Source organism: Oryctolagus cuniculus, chromosome 1, assembly GCF_051225735.1.
Source record: "Oryctolagus cuniculus isolate XC-2025 breed Fujian yellow rabbit chromosome 1, ASM5122573v1, whole genome shotgun sequence".
NCBI lineage: Eukaryota > Metazoa > Chordata > Mammalia > Lagomorpha > Leporidae > Oryctolagus > Oryctolagus cuniculus.
The window spans coordinates 190,396,422-190,422,943 of record NC_142867.1 but is presented as its reverse complement, the minus strand read 5'-3'; the positions used below and the strand labels follow the sequence as shown (position 1 = coordinate 190,422,943).

Below are 26,522 nucleotides of genomic sequence, written 5' to 3'. Positions count from 1 at the left end.
GGGGCAACCGGGACAGAATCCGGCACCCCAACTGGGACTAGAACCCGGTGTGCCGGCGCCGCAAGGCGGAGGATTAGCCTGTAGAGCCGCGGCACCGGCGAAATACCATTTTTATTTGAAAGACTGACTAGGATTATTCAGGCTTCGGTATCTCGTAGACATTTTTTCAAAATTATGAAAGTGAGCTTGTCACTTTAAGGAATATAACTGACAGTATTTGTTGCCAAAGATAAAATTCAAGCTTTCAAGTGTAAATCGGAAATTTAGAAAATTTGTATGTGCCACCAGAAGCTTGATAGCTTCCCAATGTTTGATGATTATAGTGATAATATTAACAAATGCAGTTTTTCATATCGAATAATAAAATGTGTAAATATGGAAATCTGCATGAGTCAGTGAATTGGTATTTTCTTATATTTTTAAAAAATTTTTACTTATTTATTTGAAGGCGAGTTAGAGAGGGAGCAACAGAGAAAGAGGTCTGCCATCTGCTGGTTTACTCCCCAAATGGCCACAACGGCCAGGGCTGGGCCAGACCGGAGCCAGGTGCCAGGAGTTCTTTTAGGTTTCCCACATGGGTGCAGGAGCCCAAGCAATTGAGTCATCCTCCGCTGCTTTCCCAGGCACATTAGCAGGGAGCTGGATTAGAAGTGGAGCAGCCAGGACTGGAATCAGTGACCATATCGGATGTTGGCGCTGCCGCAGCAACTGAACTCACTGTGCCACAATAATGGTTGCCCAAAATGGTTTTCCAAATGACCGGCATATTGTTACAGACTCATACATGGGCAAAAGATAAGTAGTAGAGCATTAAAAAAATCCACTGATGTAGTTGCAGATTCTAAATCTTGTAAACCCCCCCCCCCCATCCACATTTTCTGAAAAAAGCTATGTAATTCTCTTTTGAAGTCCATAGCTGCGTGTTGGATTTACTTTAACCAAACCAAAAAGTTGCCCCAGATTGAGACAAGGTATAAGAGATTAGGGGATGATGGACTAGGCCAGAACTGACATACTATGCTTGCCTCGTTCCACTGGCCATGGCTGAGTAATGTGACATCAGTAGACTTCCAGTTCAAGGATCTGGGTAAAGTAGTCTCTAGTTAGACAGTCACTGGTCTCCCCTGTGGAAGAGGAACACAGCTGTCCCCGTAGAACAGCTTCCTCATCAGAGATGGGGAGAAAGTCGCAGTCGTCAGCAGAGTGTTAGTGAGGGAAGGTAGCTAAGCTTTCTTCCGAAAGCCTTGCTGAGGTGACATTTCGAGTAAAGTCAAGGAGACAAAGGAGCAAAACTTGTCAGCATCATGTGAAACTTGTCAGCATCATGTGAAAAATGTCACAGGCAAAATAAATAGGCAGTGTAAAGGCTTCATGGTTGACATTGGGTGACGTGGGTGGGAGGAGGAGTAGAGGATGAGATCAGAGGGGATGGTAGGGACAGTTTATTTGGTCTAGTACACCACTGCAAGAATTTAGACTTTTGCCAAGAGATGAGAAGCCATCGAAGGGTTTTATGCTGAACAGTGTCAGAACCCACTTAAACTTTTGAAAAAAATTTCTATGGTTGCTGGTTGAAGATATACCCTAGAGGGCCAAGAGCAGAATTTGGATGCCAATGCATCAATCTAACTGAAAGGGTGGGCTCCTAGCCTATTGGTTAAGAGGCCCTTGTCCTTTATTGGAGTGCCTGGATTCGATACAGTCTCTGGCTCCTGACTCCAGCTTCCTGCCAGTGTTGATCCTGGGACACAGCAGTGATGGCTCAGCTAACTGGATCCTTGCCACCCAAATGGGAGACCTGGATTGAATTTCTAGCGTCTGGCTTCAGCCCCAGCCAGAGCTTGTTATAGGCATTTGGGGAGTGAACCAACAATTGAGAACTGTCTTCCTTTCTCTCTCTGCTTCTCAAATAAATAACAAAATATTTTTTAAGTTAATAGATATTTTTGAATTTTATTCTATCTTGATTTTTAAAATTTTTATTTTAAGGTACTAGAGAAGGACAGACTCGTCTCATCAGAGATGGGGAGAAAGTTGAAGCCTATCAGTGGAGTGTTAGTGAAGGAAGGTGGATAAAAATTGGTGATGTCGTTGGCTCATCTGGTGCTAATCAGCAAACATCTGGAAAAGTTTTATATGAAGGGAAAGTATGTTGATTTCTTTCTAATTATCATTATCTTAAATCATTAGCCAAGTTAAAGGTTTTCTCAATGCTGATACAGTGTTTTGCGGGGGGTTGTTAAAATTTAGAAATAAATTACTGTAGGAAAATTATCTTTTCCCCCTGTATTGAAAGGATTAACTAAAAGGATATCTTTCCATGTATAGAAAGCTGCATTTGATAAATAAAGTGGGCATTATCTTTTAGTAGTTCCCATACATAAGCAGTTCCCAGCCATTTAGGATTACGAATTCTATGCCACCCTTCATCTAATGCCTTGTGCCTGGCTGTATTTAATTTGATACAACATGATGGACACTGCAGAGCAGTACTTAAATGCCAGCGTGTTTAGGTGAGTAGGGCATAGTAACAGCTGATACTTTTGGCCTTGAGATCAACCAATTGGCAGCCCTCCTTTGGTTCTGGAATTAATATGTGGTCATAATTATCTTCCATTCCACTGCACCCCCCCTCCCCCACTGAAATACTACCTTGCAGCACATGTGAGTGGTCTCTGTTAGTCCTTATTTGCCAGAGAGTTTTTGGCATTGTACATTAAAGCAAGCTTAGTTACTGTAATTATTAAAATGAAAAACACATAATATTTGTTATATATGTATGTATGAGTTAATATGTATTAATATGTATGAAAAGAAATATGTGAAAAGATTAATTAGTAATCTTTTATCTCCTGACTATATTTCTGTTACAGGAATTTGATTATGTTTTCTCAATTGATGTCAATGAAGGTGGACCATCATATAAATTGCCATATAATACCAGTGATGATCCCTGGTTAACCGCATACAACTTCTTGCAGAAGAATGATTTGAATCCTATGTTTTTGGATCAGGTGGCTAAATTTATTATTGATAACACAAAAGGTCAAATGTTGGGACTTGGGAATACCAGTTTTTCAGATCCATTTACAGGTAAATTAATGTTTATATTAGGTCTTATGTACTTTTTTAAAAAATAATTTATTTACTTGAAAGATGTAGTTACAGACAGAGAGAGGTAGAGACAGAGAGCTCTTAATCTGCTGGTTCACTCCCCAAGATCTCCCTTGTGGGTGTAGGAGCCCAAGCAGTTGGGCCATCCTCTCCTGCTTTCCCCAGGCCATCAGCAGGGAGCTGGATCTGAAGTGGAGCAGCCGGGACTTGAACTGGCGCCCATATGGGATGCCAGCACCACAGGCAGATGCTTAACCCACTGTACCACAGCACTAGCCCCAGGTCTTACGTACTTTCATCTATGTTGGTTGATTTTTTTTTTTTTAAGTGTTTAAACACCTATTATGAGTAGCTGTTTATATAAAACTCAAGATCTGAAGCAGGCTTTTGCAACGCATTCATATTTTAAGTCAGATTATATCGTAATTCTGTATTTATAGAAGTAAATTGTTCTTTCAGAAATACAGCTACACTATAAATAAAATTAAGCAATTTTAATTCAACCATGTGAAAAAAAGAAACTTGAAAATTCCTTTTTATAGTTTTTCCTTTTTAAAATTATATATTTTAGCACTCTGACCTCAGAATCAGCCCATAAGGCATTCTTGTCTGGCTGAAAAGCCCATGAGAGCAATTCAGGCATGGAGAGCAAAGACACTGGCAAAAAAATGTCCTACATGAAGGATCTCTGTGAGAGAGACCCCGGTGGAAAGAGGTAGCCATAACTTGGCAGCTCATGTCAAGAGCCTTGGGTGATTACTGACATCATAAATAATTATAATAAATAAATAATTGTTAAATTAACAATATGAGTCACTGTATGCTTACTTTCCTTGCAGGACTTCTGTCCTCAATGAATTGTATTATGAGAATTAACTGTAAAACTTGTTCTCAAACAGTTTTTTTTGTGTGTATGTGTGTACAAACTGTTGGGATATTTACTTAGTAGAGTTGGTCTTCTGTATAGAAAGTTAATTGAAAACGAATCTTAATGAGAATGGGACTGGGAATAGGAGAGGGAGGAGGAGCTGGGTGGGAGTTGGGGTGGGAGGGCAGGTATGGTGGGAAGAATCACTATTTTCCGAAAGTTGTACTTATTAAACTTTTACTCATTAAATAAAAGGTTTCTTTGCAGGAAAAATAAGAAAACTATATATTTTGGTACAATTTAGTAACTAGAAATTCCGTTAGTTGTGTGTCATATCTGGGATTGAAATGTGGGTGGTTTTTTATATGTGATTTGCTTTCTACGTATTTATTTTAAGTTAATAAAGTTAGCTCTTTGTATCAGCTTTATCCGAAATGCCTGGGACCAGAAGTGTTTTAGGCTTAAGATTTTTTTTTTTCAGATTCTGGAATAGTTGCAAATATATAATGAGATATACTGGGGAGGGAGCCAAGGCTAAACATGAAATTTATTTATTTTAAAAAATACCATATAGCCGTCGCCGCGGCTCACTAGGCTAATCCTCCGCCTAGCGGCACCAGCACACCGGGTTCTAGTCCCGGTTGGGGCGCCAGATTCTGTCCCGGTTGCCCCTCTTCCAGGCCAGCTCTCTGCTGTGGCCAGGGAGTGCAGCAGAGGATGGCCCAGGTGCTTGGGCCCTGCACCCCATGGGAGACCAGGAAAAGCACCTGGCTCCTGGCTCCTGCCATCGGATCAGCGTGGTGCGCTGGCCGCAGTGCGCCGGCCGCGGCGGCCATTGGAGGGTGAACCAACGGCAAAGGAAGACCTTTCTCTCTGTCTCTCTCTCTCACTGTCCACTCTGCCTGTCAAAAAAAAAAAATAAATAAAAATAAAAAATAAAAAAAAATACCATATATATATATCCCAAAAGTAATTTTAGGCAATAATTTTAGCACACCTATATTTTGAATATGACTCTTCATAGGAGGTCAGGTGTGAAATTTTTCCATTTGTATCGTCATGTTGCTGCTTGAAAAATTTTATATTTTAAAGCACTTTGGATTTTCAGATTAGGGATGCTCAACTTGTATGCGGTATCTAAAATGTTAAAAATAGGGTTAGGTGCTAATATCTTTCTATAAACTATGCATTAGCAACATTAGTCTGAATTCTGGCTTTTAGAATGTGACTTATAATCCAACCAGTATTACTTTGCATTCCAGATCCTGGAAACTGAGGTACAGGAAGAAATAAAATGCCTCCTCTTTTCTTAGGTTACAGGGCCTACTTTAAGTAGGATTTTGCAGTAGATAACTTTAATGTTGATGCTTTCCTGTTGAAATTTCTGACTCTGTTTTGTACTTGTGCTCTTCCCTATTCTACAAGAACTTCATGTCGCCTTCCTTTCTCAAATCCTTCCTTGGATACTCCATGTATCCAAATTATCTCCTGAGTCACAATTCCCTTGCCCATTCACATAATCTCACCTGTACATTGACAGAACTATCAAATCACTCACTACTGAATGATAAATTATGTATACTTCCAAATATTTGTACTTAACATTAAAAAAAAGAAAAAAAAATTAGGTGCTTAGAACCTGTATTTTTTGTTGGTGTAATCTCACACTACAGGGAAAAAGAGTGGACTCATTGTTGTGTCGTGTAAATTATGTGGGACGAAGGACAGGTGTTAAAGTAGCTAGCTTTACCTGGAAATCTAACAACTGCTTGGCTTGTTTTGCCCTTTCAAGATTCTAACTTCATAAGCATCTTTACAAGTCTTTTTGTGAACAACTTGATTATATTTCCCTAGAGGAACTAACAACACATATATTCGCATACACACCACACGTTTGTAAATGTGTAAATGGCAGTCTGTTTCCTTTGTAACACTCATCCCCTTTGTAATTCTCTTCTCCAGTAGGTTATAAGCTTCAGTGGATACAAGCAATTTTGTTCCCTGCTGGATCCCCAGCACTGAGTGCACTGTTTGACACATGAATTAATGAACCCAGGGCTTCTCAAAAAGATTAACATTTAATGCCTGTGGTTTTGATAGCAGTAGCAACAGCAGGAATTCTCATGAATTTGTAAAGGAACAGGACAGGAATAGATTGTGTGTGATTATTTTTGAGGTCAGAGATCACCTGAAATTCTCTTTTTATGTTTGAATTCATTTTATTTTAATATGCAAGTGCTAGGACTAATATAAAAAAGCATTAAAGTTGGGAAAACAAAACTTGGAGAATCGTTAAAATTTTAGTTTTGTCCTAGGTATAAGATATCTGATTATAATTTCTGTCATGTGACAGCGTTACTATTCTGTTCTTCTCCAAGTTTAGGTTCCTGTAATGTAAGCATGTGCTATTAATGAAATTCAAAATTCAGGAATATTTCAACTTTTCCTGTTTTGCATGCACAGGTGGTGGTCGGTATGTTCCAGGCACTTCAGGATCTTCTAACACACTGCCTACAACAGATCCTTTTACAGGTGCGATATAGTTTTGATTACTACATCATTCTTCACTCAATATATAGCGTTTTGCATTGTATGGCTTTATATTTTGGAGATGTCATCCAGGAATTAATAATTCCCTTATCTGTATTTTCTGTTTTGATGAATCTCCTTTAACTTCTGAATTTCGCTTTTTCCCGGAATACTTTTGTAGACTTCTTCATGACTATTAGATAGCATTTTATTAGTTGGAACTCATCGTTTGCCCCAGTGGTACTTCCTGCCAGGAGAACAGAATAGTTAGCATAGCTTTTAGAGTCAGACAGATGTTGATTCACAATCTGGCTCTACCACCCTACTTGCTGTGCAAAGTTGGCAAGTTACTTAACCTGTCTGAGCCTATTTTTTTTATCTGTGAAATTAGATAATAGGGGAACCCACCAACCAAGACACAGCATGAGTGCTATCACTGGCGAGATGCTACCAATCATGAGCAGAGAAGGAGCCATGTGAGTCTCTAATATTGGATGGAACATTGCATTCAAGAAGTCTGCCCAGGCATATTTTGACTTAGAATGGAAGGAGACATTCCACTCAGCTATCCAAGATTAGTCTTCCTAATCTAAGTTATAAATGGCCTTCTTGAAGCCCTTGAAGTGTCGGTGTATCTCTTCAAACTGAATTTACTTATCAAGGTATGCATGCCTCACCATCAACACTACTGGAAAAAAAAAAAAATGGCCAGAGTTGGACTTTAATGCAGCTGAAGAAATCTATTTTCAGAATGGCTTTGATATCTTTTATGATGCTGTTTTTGGATCTTCAGCCACTGTTCCTGGACAATATATCCAATTTAGAAAGAGATTCATGGCCTGTATGGAATCTGCTAGCAGAGTTAGTACTGTGAGCTATAAAATACCAACTGCAGTCCTTTTTCAGCTCTAGATGGAACCAGTATACCCTAGGTCAGTGTCTTGAAGTTGTGAATTGTTCTTGGTGAGCTTTCTTTTTCCTTTGAATGAATTGGTGGCCCAGATACAAATGGTTGCATCTAGGGCATTTATAACTAGTATACTAAAATCAATAACTAGCACGTTAAATGCTCTGATGGTATGATGTCTCTTAAGGAACTCTTTGATGATGTAATGCTGTTTCAAATGTTAGTAAGGGTCTTGAGTAGGTAAGATGATGACTTTCTCTAAATCAGCAGTTCAGAAACAGTGATGCCTTGAAACTTAGACCAACAGTGTTCCTGAATCTCACTGGCACCTTTTTTTCTGGAGCAGAAAGAACAAAGCTTCAACTATTACCAACAAAATCAAGTGAACTAGGGCTGTCATAACCAGAGCATGTCTTACGTCACACACTGTCAGTAACTCAAAAAATGCAGTGGTTATATAGATAGACCAGATAACATACTAAATGTCCAGGAGAATTATGGTGTCATTAGGATAGCAAAGTATACTTAAAAGGAAGATAGATACCAGCATCTATCATTGTGACATATGAAAATTCAGTGGTATAACATATAATATGTTTAACAAAATACCTGGAATACATTTAAACTATCAATATCTGTTAGTTAATATTACTATAGATGTTGTTCCCCCAATTGTACAAATAGCACTGGGGCCATAAAGTTTTCTCTTCTGGCTTACAACTTATGGTCCATCTTGATTTTTTTTTCTTTTCTTTATTAATTTCTGCAGTTGAAACTTCTGGTGTCTATTAGAATGACTGGGAAGCTTGTTTAAATTGCTTATCCCAAGGTTCTACGCTTAGAGATTCTGAGTTACTGGGTTATTGAGTAGGTTAAAAATATTCATACCCTGATCTGTCACTCAAGGATTCTGGTGAAATGGTCTATTTTTTTTTTAAGATTTATTTATTTAGTTGAAAGAGTTACACGAAGAAAGAAGGAGAGGCAGAGAGAGAGAGAGGTCTTCCTTCCATCCGCTAGTTCACTCCCCAACTGGCTACAGTGGCCGGAGCTGTGCCGATCCTAAGCCAGGAGCCAGGAACTTCTTCTGGATCTCCCATGCAGATGCAGGGGCCCAAGAATTTGGGCCATCTTCCACTGCTTTCCCAGGCCACAGCAGAGAGCAGGATCAGAAGTGGAGCAGCCGGGACTCAAACCAGTGCCCATATGGGAGCCAGCACTGCAGGCAGCGGCTTTACCCACTACACCATAGTGCTGGCCCCAGTGAAATGGTCTTGAGTGTGGTTTGCACTTATGTATGTTTAAAAACTCCCTATGTGTTTATAAAATGGAGCCCTTTAGAGTACCACTAGGTTATGGGTGGACTCTAGGAATCTGAATATTGAATATGACTCTCCTTCAAGAGTCAGAACAATAAAAGCCCTCAAGAGCTTTTAATACCTGAAGTAAACTATTTAGCCTTCCTCTTCTAAAATAATCATGAATTATGGTATCTAATTAATACTTTAATGAATATATGCATCTAAGATGCTTAGCATGTTAGCTTAGTTAGAACTCACCAAATTTACTTACTCTGTGATGATCTTCATTATTTTTATTAATCTTATTTATACCTTTTTTTCTTTTTTTAAGTGTTTGCCTTTTCTGTGTTACACTGGTTATATCAACTTCTAGTTTATAATCTCTGGCTAAAACAAAGCTCATCATTTTTCTTCCCACAGAGGTTGATCCAGAGCTTTGAATATCTAAATTCTACTGTTTCTCTCTATATATCTTCTTTTTGTTTGTTTGTTTCTTTCTATTTTCAATAATATAGCCAAAATTATAATCTCAAATGTGACTGGGCTGTTGTCATAGCATCCCTAAAGCTTACTTAAGTGTTCTCTGAAGGTATTATGCATTAGCTACTAAACCTTTTTCTCTATATTCTATTTATGCTTTTGTAATTTATTAAACTTCTGCAATTATAATGCGTAAGACATAAAATGTTTATTTTGTACCTTGGGAATGAATTTTAAGATAACATTTCTTGGGGACTTACTATATGCCAGGCACTATTCTAAGCATTTTTCTGTATTATGTTTATAGCATATTTAGCATGTAAAGATGCCATTCTGAAGTGTGACTGATAAATAGTTATTCTATGTACAGGAGGAGGAGTTTGTAATCTGTGATTTGCAGTTGCCTTTGCTTACTAGGAGTGTTATTGCATTGTAGGTGCTGGTCGTTATGTGCCAGGTTCTGCAAGTATGGGAACCTCTATGTCTGGAGTTGATCCATTTACTGGTACGTATTTTTCATTTGTTTTTGATTTTTTAAAATTTTTATTTATTTATTTGAGAGGTAGAGTTACAGACAGAGAGACAGAGACTGAGAGAAAGGTCTTCCATCTGCTGGTTCTCTCCTCAGATGGCCGCAATGGCCGGAGCTGAGGTGATCTGAAGCCAGGAGCCTGCAGCTTCTTCCAGGTCTCCCATGTGGGAGCAGGGGCCCAAACACTTGGGCCATCTTCCACTGTTTTTCCAGGCCACAGCGGAGAGCTGGGTCGGAAGAGGAGCAGCTGGGACTTGAACTGGTACCCATATGGGATTCTGGCACTGCAGGTGGAGGGTAGCCTGCTATGCCACCACACCTGCCCCATAGATTTTTTTTTAATATATATTTATTCAGAAATAGTTACAGAGAGAGAGTGAAGCAGCAGATGGAGAATGTCTGTCCCTCTCTTCTGTAACTGACTTTCAAAATAAATGAATAAATCTTTAAAAAATTTTATTGAAACTTTTATTTAATGAAAGATTAAGAACATTTGTGTCATTTTCTTGCCTGAAAACTGTATATAGTAAATCAAGACTATACTTCTTGGGTTGCTTTTTAGAATTGTCTCAGGATTGCCTCATTGCATGCATTAGAATCATCTGAAGCTTTAAAAAAAAAAGTACTTCAACCTCATCCCCACACAAGTTCACTTGGTCTGGTATTCCTCTATGTTGAAGATCTTGGAAAGGGGTGTTTTAGAATCTTCCACAATGATCCTCATATGGAGCCAGGACTGAAAAACTGTTTTAGATATGGGTTTTGTTATGACTCTCCCTTAAGAGTCAGAACAATAAAAGCCCTCAGGTTAAGCTGCCACTTGGTATGCCCACATATCACGTCAGAGTGGTGGTTCCCATCCAGCTTCCTGCGAATGTGCCTCGGAAGGCAGCAGGCAACAACCTGGGTGTTTTGACCCCTGCCGTTGAAGTGGGAGAGACCTGGATGGAGTTCCTAGCTCCTAATTCCTGCCTTTGGCCTGGCCCAGTCCCACCTATTGTGGGTTTTTTGGGAGTAAATTAGTGGGGTGGAAGCTTGCTCTCTCTCCTTCTCCCTCTGTCTCTTGCCCTCCTCCAACCTCCCTTTCCCCTCCCTTACTATGCCTTTGAACTAAACAAACGGGCTGGCATTGTGGCATAGCTGGTTAAGCCTTCACCTGCAACATGACACTGGCATTTCATATGGTTACTGGTTCCTGTCCCACTGCTCCAATTCCAATCCACCTCCCTGCTAAAGGCTTGGGAAAAGCAACAGAAGATTGGCCATGTGTTTGGGCCCCTACCATTCACGTGGAAGACCTGGAAGAAGCTCCTAGGCCCTGGTCTTGGCTTTGGCCTGGCCCAGCCTTGGGCATTGCTGCCATTTGGGGAGTGAACCAGTGGATGGAAGCTCACTCTCGTTCTCTCTCACTCTCTCTTTCTCTGTCTCTCCCTCTCTAACTCTGCTTTTTCAAATAACTAAATCTTTTTAAAAATTACATTAGCTTTAAAAATATGAAAACTTGTTTTACTGTATTAAGTCTGGTTTCCTCAGTATCCTCACAAGATCTGTGTTTATTCCAGTCTCTCCTCCTTTGCTGCTTCTTAATGTGTTGAGAATGTTATTCACTGGATTACACACTGTTCTTTTTAACAAGACTCAGAAGAGAATGGGCTTTTAAGGTTTAGGATGGAATATTTGGTCTTGTCTTGAGCAACTAATTTTTTCTTTTATCTTTGGTATTTAGCCTAGAGTATGACACATGTTATTTGTTCTTTAAATATATACAGGTATGTTTTCCTCTGCATTGTCTGCCAGTTAAATGCAGAGCTAAATTTGTGACTCATCTGTTTCAACTTTGACAGATTTCTTGACATGTATTTTCCCTATGTAATTATGATTTTATGTTTTATGTATACAAAAGTATATATTAAAAAGAATTTGAGTAAAATAGGTGATTAAGCATCATAAACTCCCACAAACTATCACTGTACTTAAAAATCAGTTGGCATATGATTTTGAAAGCTATTTTTTAAAGATTTATTTACTTATTTGAAAAGCAGAGTTTACAGAGTGAGAGAGAGAGAGCGGGAGAGAAAGAGAGATCTTCCATTCACTGCTTTACTCCCCAGATGGCTGCAATGGTCTGAAGCCAGGAGCCAGGAGCTTCTTCCCTGTCTCCCATATGGGTGGCAGGGGCTCAAATACTTGAGTTACCTTCTGCTGCTTTCCCAGGCACAAGAGCAAGGCGTTGGATTGGAAGTGGAGCAGTCAGGATTGGAACAGGCATCCATGTGAGATGCCAGTGTCTCAGGTGGCAGCTTTACCTGCTATACCACAACACTGTCTCCAAAAGCTATTTTTTACTTGTAAAAATAGCATTGGTTGGCAGTATTGGAGTATAATACTAATGTAGTAACTAAGATTATGGATTCTTGGAGTAGGCCTTCAGCTTAGTGGTTGAAAGGCCCAGGACCCACATTGGTGTGCCTGGGTTCTATTTTGGCTCCAGCTCCTGACTTTAGCTTCCCACCAAAGCAGGTCCTGAGAGGCAGTGATGATGGCTCACATAATTGAGTTCCATACTGGGGAGCTGGATCGCATTGCCTGTCTCTATGCCTTTCAAATAATTTTTTTTTTTAATTTTTAAAGATTATGGACCCTGAAGTGAGAATCCTTACATTCAACTCTCAGTCTGACTCTGAAGAAGTTACCTGCTGTGTCTGTCTCTTTTTATTTGCAAAATTGAGATAATACCTGCCTCCTTAAGAGTTCATAATTTATGTAAACTTAGAAAATTGATGCAAATCACCACTGTACCTGTTGGAACAAAAGAGACTAAAGTCAGTAGGGCTCCCTTGCATTTTCTAGAATTTAATTTTTAATAGTTGGGGTTATATACTGGAACTTTTTATACTTTAGTACCAACTACTGTATCTTTTACCAGACTAATAAAATAACAGTCTTCAAAGTGGCCTATACTACAGCCCATGGTCTTCTTAACAGTTTGCTCTGCATCCATCCCTTCATTAGAAAACCCTATGATGGGTCCTGTTGACTATTTTCTCTTTCCTTGCATCCTCCTTGCCTTCTACTTACCCACACTAAGTGGTTGCAGTTGCCCATATAGGATGCAGGCAGCAGCTGTACTTGCTACTCCACAATACTGACCCTATCTATAGCATTTATTAAATGAACTCAGTTAAACTTTTCTGAGCACCCACATTGTCCTTTGCTGGATCATTCACTCTATTATAAGCTCTCGTTGCATTCTGTACTTTCCTTCGTAAAACTCTGCATTGTACTTAATTCTTTGGATGATACTTAATTAACATTTGTATCTTCCTTCACACAACTAGAATGTACCAACCAGGTGTGTATATAAAGCTCATCTTTGATCATATCAGTAAATATCCTATGCTTTAGAAATAGTTATTTTTATGGAACCAGCACTGTGGCACAGCAGGTTAATGCCCTGGCCTGAAATGCAGGCATCCCATATGGGTGCTGGTTCTAGTTCTGGCTGCTCCACTTCCGATCCAGCTCTCTGCTATGACCTGGGAAAGCAGTACAAAATGGTTCAAGTCCTTGGGCCCTTGCACCCACTTGGGAGACCCGGAGGAGGCTCCTGGCTCCTGGCTGTGGTTCGGTGCAGCTCTGGCCATTGTGGCCAATTGGGGAGTGAACCATCGGATGGAAGACTTTCTCTCTCTCTCTCTTTGCCTCCTCTCTCTCTGTGTAACTCTGACTTTCAAATAAATAAATAAATATGTAAAAAATAAAAAAAAATTATTTTCTATACTTACTACATTACTTGCTTCATCTTTTATATGTATTATATACTCAGAATATTTAAATCTTTTACTAATATTTTGCAAAAATTTCACATTAAAACAAACATGAAATTTAAATTAAATTTTGAAATGTAGGCTATAAATTAGATTTAAATTATACTTTACATGAAGTTGTTATATTCATTTAATGTTGCTGAATTTTTTGTTTTGCCAGTTTTTTGTTCAATATAGGATACTAAGTTTCAGTTACTATAATTGAGGCTTAAGGAATACAAAAGACCAGGATCTCCACCCTTCATGAATGTACAAACTGGGGCATTTATAAAGATGATATAGAAAATGATTGGAGAGAATGGCAATGCAAATGCCTATATCATTTGTAGTAAACAATAAAAGACATGAGAAGGGAGAGATCAGATTGTCTTAAAGAAGATGAGAATGGGATGTTTCCTAATTTTTTTGTATCCTTGATCTTTTTAAATTTTAAAAATTTAAAAGAAAAGTAGAAAATATGAAATGGAATGGCTTTGTTCTACATTTAAGCTTCCTTTCCCCAAACCAAAAATTCTTACATCAATAAGTACAAACAACATATAAAAAATGTTATGGATGATTGCTTTTCTTTTTGTTTGAAGTTTGTAGTTACATCATGCACTGAGTAGTTGCATATCTCAGTAATTGTGAAAACAGTCATATAGTTGGAAAAATCTCATTTTTGATCACTCGTAATTTTCATCATTTTCTGTTCTGTAAATAGGGAATAGTGCTTACCGATCAGCTGCACCTAAAGCATTGAATATTTATTTCCCTAAAAAAGAAGCTGTCACTTTTGACCAAGCAAACCCTACACAAATATTAGGTAAGTTTATTTTTTTCTCACTATTTAAGATCTGTTTCTCTTCCTAGTGTGTCAGGAACTATACACTTAACATGCAAAGAGATTTCTATTATGATATTACTTAGCTGTCAACTACAAATACACAATGTGGTAATGGACCCATACTACTTTGTAAGAAAGCCTTTTAGAAATATGTAAATGCTCATGATGCCTTTAATAAGACAGTACCTACAGGGGAAAAAAATCTTAAGTCCCACCTCTCAAAATTCCTGATGTTTTTCTGGAAAAAAAAATGTTTTGGAAAATCAAGGTCTTTCCTTTAATCTTTAAAAAATTAATGGCCCTAGGGCAGGTGTTTGGCTTACTGGTTAAGTTGGCTGTATCCCTATCAGAGCGCCTGCCTTTGATATCTAGCTTCAGCTCCTGACTCTAGCTTCCGCTCCTGACTCCAGCTTCCACTCCTGACTCTAGCTTCTGCTCCTGACTCCAGCTTCCACTCCTGACTCTAGCTTCAGCTCCTGACTCTAGCTTCCGCTCCTGACTCTTGCTTCCGCTCCTGACTCTAGCTTCCGCTCCTGACTCTAGCTTCCGCTCCTGACTCTAGCTTCCTGGTAATCCAGACGCTGGGAGGCAGTGGTGATGATTCAAGTAACTGGGTTCCTGCCACCCAAATGGAAGACCTGGATTGTGTCTATGGCTCCCAGTTTCTACCCAGCCCAGTTCTGGTTGTAGCCGATGTTTGGAGAATGAACCAGTAGATATGAGCTGTCTCTCTACCTCTCAAATTTAGAAAAAGAATGAAAGAATTCTTGACTCTCAGAAATAATAAAACAACATTTAAAATTGCCCTTTAAAAATGAAACTACTCTATTGACTTTGATTGCGTTGTGTTAGCTTTTCTCAGAACAAAATGGCAGGGTTTTGTGGTTTTTTTTTTTTTTTTTTTTTTTTTTTTTTTTTTTTTTGACTAAGGGAAATATTAGGTCTGTTCGCCAAATGATTGTAGGGAGAATTAATTGATGCTTGTCTATAAGGCTGAGTTTTTTTGGTCCCATTATTATCCTTTACGTTGTCTTTATAAAAAATTGATAGCTGTTTTCATTGCTTAATTTTGAACATAAAGAAATATATGTACACTTTAGAATTTTTAAGCTCTCATACAAATGTAAGAGATTTCTTGCGGGTGGCTTAGTGGGTTGGGCCTAGGCCTGTGGCGCCAGTGTGTCCCAACTGCTCTTCTGGTCCAGCTCTCTGCTATGGCCTGGGAAGGCAGTGGAAGATGGCCTGGGTACTTGGGCCCCTGTACCCATGTGGGAAGCCCAGAGGAGGCTCTTGGCTCCTGGCTTTGGATTGGCCTGGCTCTGGCAGTTGCAGCCATTTGGGGAGTGAACCAGCGGTTAGGGCACCTTTCTCTCTGTCTCTCCCTATCTCTCTGGCTGTACCTCTCAAATAAATAAACAAAATCTTTAAAAAAGGTTTCTTTTTTTTTTTTTTTTTTTTGGCTGGCGCCGCAGCTCACTAGGCTAATCCTCCGCCTGCGGCGCCGGCACACCGTGTTCTAGTCCCGGTTGGGGTGCCGGATTCTGTCCTGGTTGCTCCTCTTCCAGGCCAGCGCTCTGCTGTGGCCCAGGAGTGCAGTGGAGGATGGCCCAAGTGCTTGGGCCCTGCACCCCATGGGAGACCAGGAGAAGCACCTGGCTCCTGCTTTCGGATCAGCGCGGTGCACCGGCTGTAGCGCACCAGCTGCAGTGGCCATTGGAGGGTGAACCAACGGCAAAGGAAGACCTTTCTCTCTGTCTCTCTCTCTCTCTCACTGTCCACTCTGCCTGTCAAAAAAAAAAAAAAAAAAAAAAAGGTTTCTTTTTTTGCATTCCTTAAATGTTTAGTTTTTTTAAGAAAGTTTTTTAATTTTTAATTAATTTTAACAGATTTAGTGTGGTTTATGGATACAGTTCTACGGACATAATGATATTCTCATCTTCCCTCCCTCCATTTCTCTCCCTCTAACCCTCCTTTAAGTTTATTCTTCTATTTGTTACTGTTAAAAGTTTTAATGCCATACAAAACACGTTTCCATTTATGACTGATAAAAATTTGTTTATCTTCCTAAGCTTCTGTGATAGAAATTTGGAGTTTTTAGGCCGGCGCCGCGGCTCAACAGGCTAATCCTCCGCCTAGTGGTGCCGGCACACTGGGTTCTAGTCCCGGTCGGGGCACCAGATTCTGTCCCGGTTGCCCCTCTTCCAGGCCAGCTCTCTGCTGTGGCCCGGGAGTGCAGTGGAGGATGGCCCAAGTGCTTGGGCCCTGCACTTGCATGGGAGACCAGGATAAGTACCTGGCTCCTGCCTTCGGATCAGCGCAGTGCGCCGGCGGAAGCACACCGGCTGCGGTGGCCATTGGAGGGTGAACCAAGGGCAAAAGGAAGACCTTTCTCTCTGTCTCTCTCTCTCACTGTCCACTCTGCCTGTCAAAAAAAAAAAAAAAAAATTTTGGAGTTTTTTATTCTGTAAATTATTTTTAAACATTTTTAATTTATTTTCATCTGTTTGAAAGGCAGAGCAATAGAGGGAAAAAGAGATTTTCCATCCCCTGGTTCATTTTCCAAATGTCTGCCATGGCCAGGGCTGAGCCAGGCCCAAGCCAAGAGTCTAGAACTTTGTATGGATCTCCCACATGGGTAACAGGCACAGCAACTTGAGCCATCATCTGTTAGGAGGCATTAGCAGAAAGCTAGATTGGAAGTGGAGCAGACGGGACTCAAACGGCACTCAAACATGGAAATTTTGAACTAACAGTGTTACATGACTAAAGTAGTATCAGTGTTGATAAGAATGTTGATATTAAAGATACATGTGAAAAGTTTGAAGTAAATTGCAAACATGGAAGAAAGATCAATATTTCCATGACATAAACTTAAAAATAATATGCCCAATGTGTATATAAAATTAAGTCAAAATTCAAAATTATCATTAGGCACTTAACTCTGTTTCATTGGTAACAATAGACGCTGACTTGAATTGTCTAAAAAATTGCTCCAAATTTTTTTATTGAAAAGTTGATTGTATGTGGGTATATTCAACATGTTGTCGGCTTGAAAACTGTTCAAAATGATAACAACTATGATAAACTTTTAAGATTTATTCAGAGCAGAAAGCTTCCGAAGGTCTTAGAAAATAACAGGTTACAGGAGGGCTATCATTAAAGGTGTCTGCATCCCATATCACAGTTCCTGGGTTTCATCCCTACCTCTGGCTCTTGACTCCAGCTTCCTGTTAATGTCGACCCTGAGAGGCAGTGATGATGTCTCAAGTGATTGGGTTCCTGCTACCAACTTAGGAGACCTGAATTGTATTCCTAGCTCCTAGGTTTGCCTCCAGCAAACATTTGGAGCAGATGAGAGTTCACATGTATGTTCTTTCTCTCCACCTTTCAAATGAATAAATAAAAATTAAAAAAAAGGTACAATAAAAATAATCATGGTAATGTTTCTTCGACTATATTATGCTTAGCTTAAAAATACATACTTTGGGGCCGGCACTGTGGCGCACTATGTTAATCCTCCACCTGTAGCGCCGGCATCACATATGGCGCCGGTTCTACTCCAGGCGAGCTGCTCCTCTTCCAGTCCAGCTCTCTGCTGTGGCCCGGGAGTGCAGTGGAGGATGGCCCAAGTGCTTGGGCCCTGCACCCACATGGGAGACAAGGAAGAGGCACCTGGCTCCTGGTTTCAGATTGGGGCCATTGCGGCCATTTGGGGAGTGAACCAACAGAAGGAAAACCTTTCTCTCTGTCTCTCTTTCTCTCTGTCTGTAACTGTACCTGTCAAATAAATAAGTAAAATCTTTTAAAAAATCAAAAATATATAGTTTATTTTATAATCTGTAATAATTGCCCAGAAGTGTCTTCACTCCCCTTCATGTACAATAGAAGACTGTTACTGAAAATGTTATGGCTTATTAGAGTTAGGGAATTTTGAAGGTTTTGTTTTGGGTTCTAGGTAAACTGAAGGAACTTAATGGAACTGCACCGGAAGACAAGAAGTTAACTGAGGATGACTTGGTGCTTCTTGAGAAGATACTGTCTTTAATATGTAACAGTTCTTCAGAAAAACCCACAGCCCAGCAACTTCAGATTTTGTGGAAAGCAGTTAACTGGCCTGAAGGTAAATAAACACTCTTCAAAATGCAGTAAGGAAGGAAGAAGGATGCCTTTCATTTCTATCAATATAACTGGTGTTTCTAGGATAAATAAAAGTTAACCTGGGAATTTCTAATTCACATGGTGAAAAACTTCCCAGAAAGGATTCATTGTACCAGTGTGGTTCATAATCTTGTTTTGGTCATATAGTTTATGAGGAAACTGAAGGGGCAGATTGAGCACTCCATATCTGAAACTCTTGGGATGAGAAGTGTTTCTAGTTTTGGCATTTTTCAGATTTTGGAATATTTGCATACACTTCACTAGCATGGCATTCAAAGTTTTGGATTTTAGAGCATTTCAGATTTTGAATGTTTGGATTAGGGATGTTCAACCTATTATACAGTGATCCCTTAACCTGCACTAGCTTGTATACTGTTTGAAAGGATTTGTGGATCACTTATAATCCATCAAAGAAACTCACTTTGTGACTTATTAATCCTAGGCTATGAACACTGATATAATTTTTTTGTTTTTTGAGTTATTTAAGTGTTTTTTATTCCAAAAACGTCCTTTCCACCATTACTTTTCCTGCCATTGACTAATTGAAAAAAAAAAAGGTCATTGATTTCTACAAAATGGCCATGTTGTAGGGGTGGGGAGTTGCTTGATATATTCCTCTATCTCTGTTCTGCTGGTGGTGTTAGATTTTGGCTCAGTAGTCATTAGGTGAAAATTCTCTACAAATGATGCTACTTACTGCTTTACAGTATGGAGCACACAATATTGGATTTCCCTATTTTTAGTGATTGTTTAGTACATTGATTCAGGTGGTACCTACCTAAGCCCCCCTTGATTACTGACCAACCTGAAGCATCCTGTTATCAGTTGTTAACTGAAATTCTAACTCTTTGATCTTATAGGATTATTTTTTTTTTTTTTATTTCATTTGAGAAGTAGAGTTACAGACAGTGAGAGGGAGAGACCGAGGGAAAGGTCTTCTTTCCATTGGTTTGCTCTCCAAATGGCCACAATGGCCGGAACTGCGCTGATCTGAAGCCAGAGGCCAGGTGCTTCTTCCTGGACTCCCACGCGGGTGCAGGGGCCCAAGGACCTGGGCCATCTTCCACTGCTCTCCCAGGCCATAGCAGAGAGCCGGATTGGAAGTGGAGCAACCGGGACTAGAACCGGCATCCATATGGGATGCTTGTGGCACTGCAGGCAGAGGATTAACCTACTGAGCCATGGCGCCGGCCCCCTCTTATAGGATTTTTAATAGCAAGGTCTCTACCCAGGGTATTCGGTTCAATTTTGAATACACACTGTCAGGCTATTTGATAACATGAGTGAGTTACCATATTTTTAAAACATATATATGATCTTATAGCAATAAATCCAGCCTGTATTAGTAAGAAAAAATAATAAATACAAGTATATATTTTTTAAAGCAAGTAGATGATTTTTCACATTTTCTAAAGTAGTCATATGTTAAAATAGTCACTTGTATTATATTAGGAAAATAATGTCCTAAAAAACTGCATAACAGTCATAAGGAATTTTTTGAATTTCATAAGCCTTAATGAATTTTTCTTTTTAATAGATATTGTCTTCCCTGCACTTGATATTCTTCGGCTGTCAATTAAACATCCCAGTGTGAATGAGAATTTCTGCAATGAAAAGGAAGGGGCTCAGTTCAGCAGTCATCTTATCAATCTTCTGAACCCTAAAGGAAAGCCAGCAAACCAGCTGCTCGCTCTCAGAACTTTCTGCAATTGTTTCGCTGGCCAGGCAGGACAGAAGCTCATGATGACCCAGAGGGAATCCCTGATGTCCCGTGCAGTAGAACTGAAATCCGGGAGCAATAAGAACATTCACATTGCTCTGGCTACATTGACCCTGAACTATTCTGTTTGTTTTCATAAAGACCATAACATTGAAGGGAAAGCTCAGTGCTTATCAGTGATTAGCACAATCTTGGAAGTTGTACAAGACCTAGAAGCCACTTTTAGACTTCTTGTGGCTCTTGGGACACTTATCAGTGATGATTCAAATGCTATACAGTTAGCCAAGTCTTTAGGTGTTGATTCTCAAATAAAAAAGTATTCTTCAGTGTCAGAACCAGCTAAAGTAAGTGAATGCTGTAGACTTATCCTGAATTTGCTGTAACAGTGGGGAAAGGGGTGAAAGTTTAAATTGATAATTGTTTTGCTCATATTTTCCATGACTGATTACAAATGATTTAAAAAATACTGTGGATGAAGTAAAATTTCAGATCTTGTAAAGTCCTGGGGAGAGGAAACAGGGCAGAAATAAAATTTTGCACTGATGAACTGTGAGATTTTCCTATGTAATGTAAGTAGATTTTGAAGGTTACAGAAGCAATGTAAGGAAGAGCAATAATTAATAGCACCACAACTACAATGGTATTTCTTCCTTAGCTTGGCTGCTTAGAATATAGTGGATTTACTTTTATAACCTGATTTCATTATTTATGTACAACAAACTGTTCATTATTGACAGTTATCTTTTTTTTTTTTAAAGATGTATTTATTTATTTCAAAGGCAGAGCTACTGAGAGGCAGAGAGAGAGGTCTTCCATCTGCTGGTTCACTCCCCAAATGGCCACAATGGCCAGAGCTGTGCTGATCCAAAGCCAGGAGCCAGGAACTTCCTCTAGGTCTCCCACACAGGTGCAGGGGCCCAAGGACTTAGACCATCTTCTACTGCTTTCCCAGGCCATAGCAGAGAGCTGGATCAGAAGTGGAGCAGCTGGGTCTCGAAGTGGTGCCCATATGGGATGCCAGCACTACAGGTGGCAGCTTTTTTTTTTTTTTTTTTTTTTTTTTTTAAGATTTACTTATTTATTTGAAAGGCAAAGTTACAGAGAGAGAGAGAGAGCTATCCACTGGTTCACTCCCTAAATGGCCACAACAGCTGGAGTTGGACCAGTCCAAAGCCAGGAGCCAGGAGCTTCTTCTGGGTCTCCCACATAGGTGCACGGGCCCAAGCACTTGGGCCATCTTCCACATTAGCAGGGAGTAGAGTAGCCTGGACTTGAACTGGTGCCTATATGGGATGCTGGCACTGCACGTGGCAGCTTTACCTGCTGCACCACAGTGCCAGCACTGGCAGTTATCTTTTATCTAATTTCTCCAGTTACTCTCATTGCTGGATTCTTTCAATACATGTCAAGATCTTCTTTTAGGATGACTACTTTAAATTTTTTTTAAAAAGTTATGATTATTCATATATTGAAAAGGCATAACAATTTTTTTATTTAAGTCATTTGTAAATAGTATTCTTTGTTTGAATAGTATTTCTTTCTTGGTGGTCACTTTTAGATGAAGAAAAATCAAATAGGAAAGCTGTGTTAGGCCACATCAATTCAGACTGCTGACACCTCAAATTGACTACAATCTTAGGTATAGTTGTTTTTTTTTTTTTTTTTTTTTAATTTCATTATTCAGGGTTACTTCCTTTTTCATCCCAGTTTTGATATTTGATTGTTTATTTTGTATCATTTCCATTATTTCAAAGGGGATTTGGAACATGTTGAATTTTACCAGGCAATTGTGCAAGAAAGAACACATCACACTATTATTTGAATGTCTAGAGCCTGCCTGTCATATGAAGATAGTATTTTTGAAATAGTATGGTCCAGGTAATGTACTACACTTTGACATTTAGTTCTCAGAATAAATGACAGATAGAATTATCTGTTTTTAGAAGTAAAAATACTGGAATGAATCATATGAGAAGAAAAGTAAAAAATGAGTTAACTACTCAAAATACATGCAATGCTATACTTCCCAGAGATCATCAGATTTGAAGGTAAACATCGTAAGAACTCATTAATTAATGTATTGTGTTTGAGATAACCCAGTTTCTCAAAAGAAGTATAACTACTCCTATGTTAAAAATGAGAGAGGGCTTTTCACAAAGAGGACTTTCCCTAAAATAGTGAGCAATGTTTGAAACTTATGGCAGAAAAAACCGTGAGTAGGAGCATTCAATCTAGGTGTTAGCATGCCTGCTGATAGGGTGCCCAAGTGGGTTCCCGGCTTCAGTCCCTGATTCCAGCTTTCAGCCAATAAAGATACCGGGAGGCAGCAGTGGTGGCTGAAGTTACTAGGTTCCTGTCACCCACATTAGGTGGCTTGGGTTCTGCTCCCTGCTCCTGGTTTCAGCTTGACATAACCCCAGCTAGTGCAGGCATTTGGAGAGTCAACTAGAAGTGGAAGCTGCATGTCTGTCTGTCTGTGGCTTTCTGCCTCAAATTAAAAAACAAAGCAAACGAAATCACAAGTTTCCTGACTCAGTGGCCAAATTGCAGTCTAAGAAGAACAGTTCTGCACTAAGGACTGTAAAATGTTTACTATGTTTTACCTGCACTAATTAAATTAAAAGGAAAAAAACAAAACTTTTCTTAAAAAAGCAAGGAAGGAAGGCGGGAGGGAAGGGGAGAGAAAAGGGGAAAGGAAAAAAGAAAAAGAGTACTCTTCCCTAATTGGGTAAGGAAAGGTTCTGATTTATAGAATAACCCATGGGGAAAACTTGGAGTATCCAAAGGGAATGGATAAAATGTTAATATAGGTAATGTACACTTTGCTAAATATTGTGACTTCTTGGTGTGTACCTGGACTTTAAGTGTTCTATTTACTAATCCAGTTAGGTACCTGTGCTTTACTTCTCCAATAGGGATCTTGGGGGGGATTGTGTCAAAGTTAAGTTGACCTGTGTCAACCTGGTTCCATTATAGTACACTGCTTTTTTTTTGCAAAACAATGCAATACTTTTGAGAAACTGGCTACCTTTAAATAATGGTAGGACATAAAATCTTGATTAATAATAAGAGTTCACTCTTGAAAAATGAAAGGGGTGCCAAATTGTAAACATTGTTTGCTTCCTTATCTCTATGTAAGTCTTTTTATAACAAGATTTATTATACCATTTCATGTTTATTGAAAAATATTTATAAAATACAATTTAGCAAAAGGGGAAAAGTCACACTTGAGTGGTTTAATGATATTTTAATGATTTTTTCTTTAAACTTTTTCTTTTGTTATTTTCTGAATATAAACATAATCAACACTCACTGAATAAAAACATGCATCCCTCAATGAAAATTGTTTTTAGGGACATGCATTGTGGCACAGAGGGTTAAGCCTCCACTTGAGGTGCCTGCAGTTCATAATGGAGTATGAGTTTAAGCCCTGGCTGTGCCATTTCCAATTTAGCTCCCTGCTAATGCACCTGGACAGGTGGGGGATGATGGCCACTGCCACCTACTTGGGAGAACTAGGTAAGTTTCTGTGTTAGTCCTGGCTGTTGCAGCTGTTTGGAGAATGAACCAGCAGGTGGAAGATCTCTTTCCCTCGCCCTCTCTTTGTTACTCTGCCTTTCAAATAGATAGATAGAGAGATAGAGATAGAGAGAGAGAGAGAGAGAGAGAGAGAGATAAGCCAGCCAGCCAGCCAGCCGGTGCTGTGTGGGCACAGGTTCATGTCCCAACTGCTCCTCTTCTGATCAGCTCTCTGCTATTGCCTGGGAAAGCAGTGGAGGATAGCCCAAATGCTTGGGCCCCTGCACCGCACGGGAGACCCAGAGGAAGTTCCTGGTACCTGGCTTTGGATCAGCCCAGCTTCTGGCTGTTGAGGCCATTTGGGGCGTGAACCAGCAATGGAAGACGTTTCTCTCCGTCCCTCCCTCTCTGTGTCTGTAGCTCTGCCTCTCAAATAATCATAAAAAAACAATTGCCTCTAATCCCACCATTTAGAGAGAACCATTCGTAACATCTTGTGACATGCTGATATGTAAACATGTGCTTTTATTTTTTAAAAAGGAATTGTATCAGACATGCCATTTGATAACCTGGTTTTTAAACTTAACATACATAGTACATATATCTCCACCTTAATAAATAAAATATCCTATTATCTGCATATACCCATTACCTCTTACCTGCCACCCTTCTAGTTTTTGATACCAAGAAGTGCTATGACAAATCTCTCCCAAGAGTATTAATAGTTCCCTAGGAATACTAGGGCTCTCCAAAAAGCTCATGGACGTTTTATATTATGAACAAAGCTATAAATACATTTCAAAATATTTTTGCACCAAAATAAACATCTAATCCCATTTTCCACAAACCTTCTGGAGTGCCCTTCTACATTTCAAAATGGCATTTGAGGTAATGTACATTTTTTAGACTCATGCATTTCTTTTCTTTTCTTTTGAAAGATTATTTGAAAGGCAGGGTTACAGATAGAGACAGGTGCTCCATCTGTTGGTTCACTCCTCAAATGCCCGCAACTGCTGGAGCTGTGCCAATATGCAGCCAGGAGCCAGGAACTTCTGAGTCTCTCATACAGGTGCAGGGGCCCAAGAACTTAGACCATCTTCTGCTGCTTTCCCAGGCCCTAGCAGAGAGCTGGATTAGAATTGGAGCAGCCGGGACATGAACCGGTACCCACATGGGATTCCAGCACTGCAGGAGGAGGTTTTACCTGCTGTGTCACAGTGCTGGCCCCTGGACTGATGCACGTTGCCTAATCATCTCTAGGGTTCAACTCTTGGGATTAGTGTCCTTCACATTGCATTTAAAACTCCATTAGCTCAGTGATTGTCTCCATTTCTTATCTACTCTCTGGCATTACATTTTGTTGATGCGTATGTTACTATTCTAGCTTTAAAAGTATTTACTTATTTATTTGAAAGATTTACAGAGGGAGACCCAGAAAGACGTCTTTACCTGCTGTTTCAATCCCCATGTGACTGTCATAGCTAGGATTGAACCAGGATGAAACCAGGAACAAGCAGCTTCATCCAGGTCTTCCGCAAAGGTGACAGAGGTCCAAGCACTTGGACCATCTTCTGCTGCTTTTATCAGACCATTAGTAGTGAGCTGGATCACAAGTGGAGCAGCCGGGACACAAACCGGTGCCCGTATGGCATCTCTGCATTGCAGGCAGTGGCTTTATCTGCTATGCCACAATGACAGTTATGTTTAACAACTAAAGAGCAATGCAATGAAATTTTTAAGCTCACCAAATGATGGGAGAAGCATAGCTAAGACAGGCTTCTTTAGAAAGATAATTCTGGTTTGGGGGCCTGCGCTGTGGCACAGCGGATTAAAGCCCTGGCCTGAAGCGCCAGCATCCCATATAGGCGCTGGTTCTAGCCCTGCTGCTCCTCTTCCATTCCAGCTCTCTCCTATGGACTGAGAAAGCAGTAGAAGACGGCCCAGGTCCTTGGGCCCCTGCTCTTGGCTTCTCGCTTCAGATCGGCGCAGCTCCAGTCGTTCTGGCCATCTGGGGAGTGAACCAGTGGATGGAAGACCTCTCTGTCTCTACCTCTCTCTGTAACTCTTTCAAATAAATAAAATAAATCTTAAAAAAAGAGAATTCTGGTTTAAGAGTAGGAAGTGGGTCCTAAACAATTGTCACAATATATCTTAAGTTTATTTTGTGAGGCAATCATATAATGCATAAAGGACAATTTGAAGTATCATGTTTCCAAGACGTCTTAAGAGAAAAATTGCCCACCAGAGATGAGAAAGTGTTACTCAGTCTGGGGTGGGCATTTGATGCAGTGGCTAAGATGCCACTGAGGAGGCTGGTGTTTTGGCATAGTGGATAGATGCCAGTATCCATCTGGGTTTCAGTTTAAGTCCTGGCTGCTCCACTTCTGATCCAGCTACCTAATAATGGCCTGGGAAAGCAATGGAAGATGGCCCAAATGCTTAGGCCTCTGAACCCATGTGGGAAACCCGGATAAAGCTCCTGGCTCCTGGCTTAAGCCTGGCCCAGCCTTGGTCCTTGTGGTCATTGAGAGTGAACCAGCAAATGGAAGACTTCTGTCTCTTTTCCTCTCAAACCCTTTCAAATAAAAAATCTTTATTTAAAAAAAAAAATGCTACTTGGGACACCTGCATCCTATATCAGAATACTTGATTCAAGTCCCAACTAGTATACTTCAGGTCCAGTTTCCTCATAATGCACACTCTGGGAGGCCACAGATGATGGCTTGAGTGCTTGGGGCCCT

At 39.9% G+C, this 26,522-nt stretch overlaps 1 protein-coding gene across 2 annotated transcripts in view; it reads left to right on the top strand.

Annotated features, from left to right (window-relative positions):
* The window catches only part of PLAA (phospholipase A2 activating protein), a 41,157-nt gene extending 20,348 nt beyond the window's left edge, over positions 1 to 20,809 (top strand). Inside the window, exons 8-15 of one of the 2 annotated variants that reach the window (XR_016224088.1) lie at positions 1,990 to 2,147; positions 2,874 to 3,093; positions 6,446 to 6,514; positions 6,903 to 7,173; positions 9,636 to 9,704; positions 14,262 to 14,363; positions 18,340 to 18,504; positions 20,080 to 20,809. Coding sequence is in view for 1 of the 2 variants with exons in the window: in XM_002708046.6 (XP_002708092.1) it covers positions 1,990 to 2,147; positions 2,874 to 3,093; positions 6,446 to 6,514; positions 9,636 to 9,704; positions 14,262 to 14,363; positions 18,340 to 18,504; positions 20,080 to 20,645 (1,349 nt within the window). In the remaining variant the exon portion in view is untranslated. The remainder of the gene's footprint in view (positions 1 to 1,989; positions 2,148 to 2,873; positions 3,094 to 6,445; positions 6,515 to 6,902; positions 7,174 to 9,635; positions 9,705 to 14,261; positions 14,364 to 18,339; positions 18,505 to 20,079) is intronic. The other variant, XM_002708046.6, reaches the window with a different exon arrangement.
* The last annotated feature ends 5,713 nt before the right edge of the window (positions 20,810 to 26,522 follow it).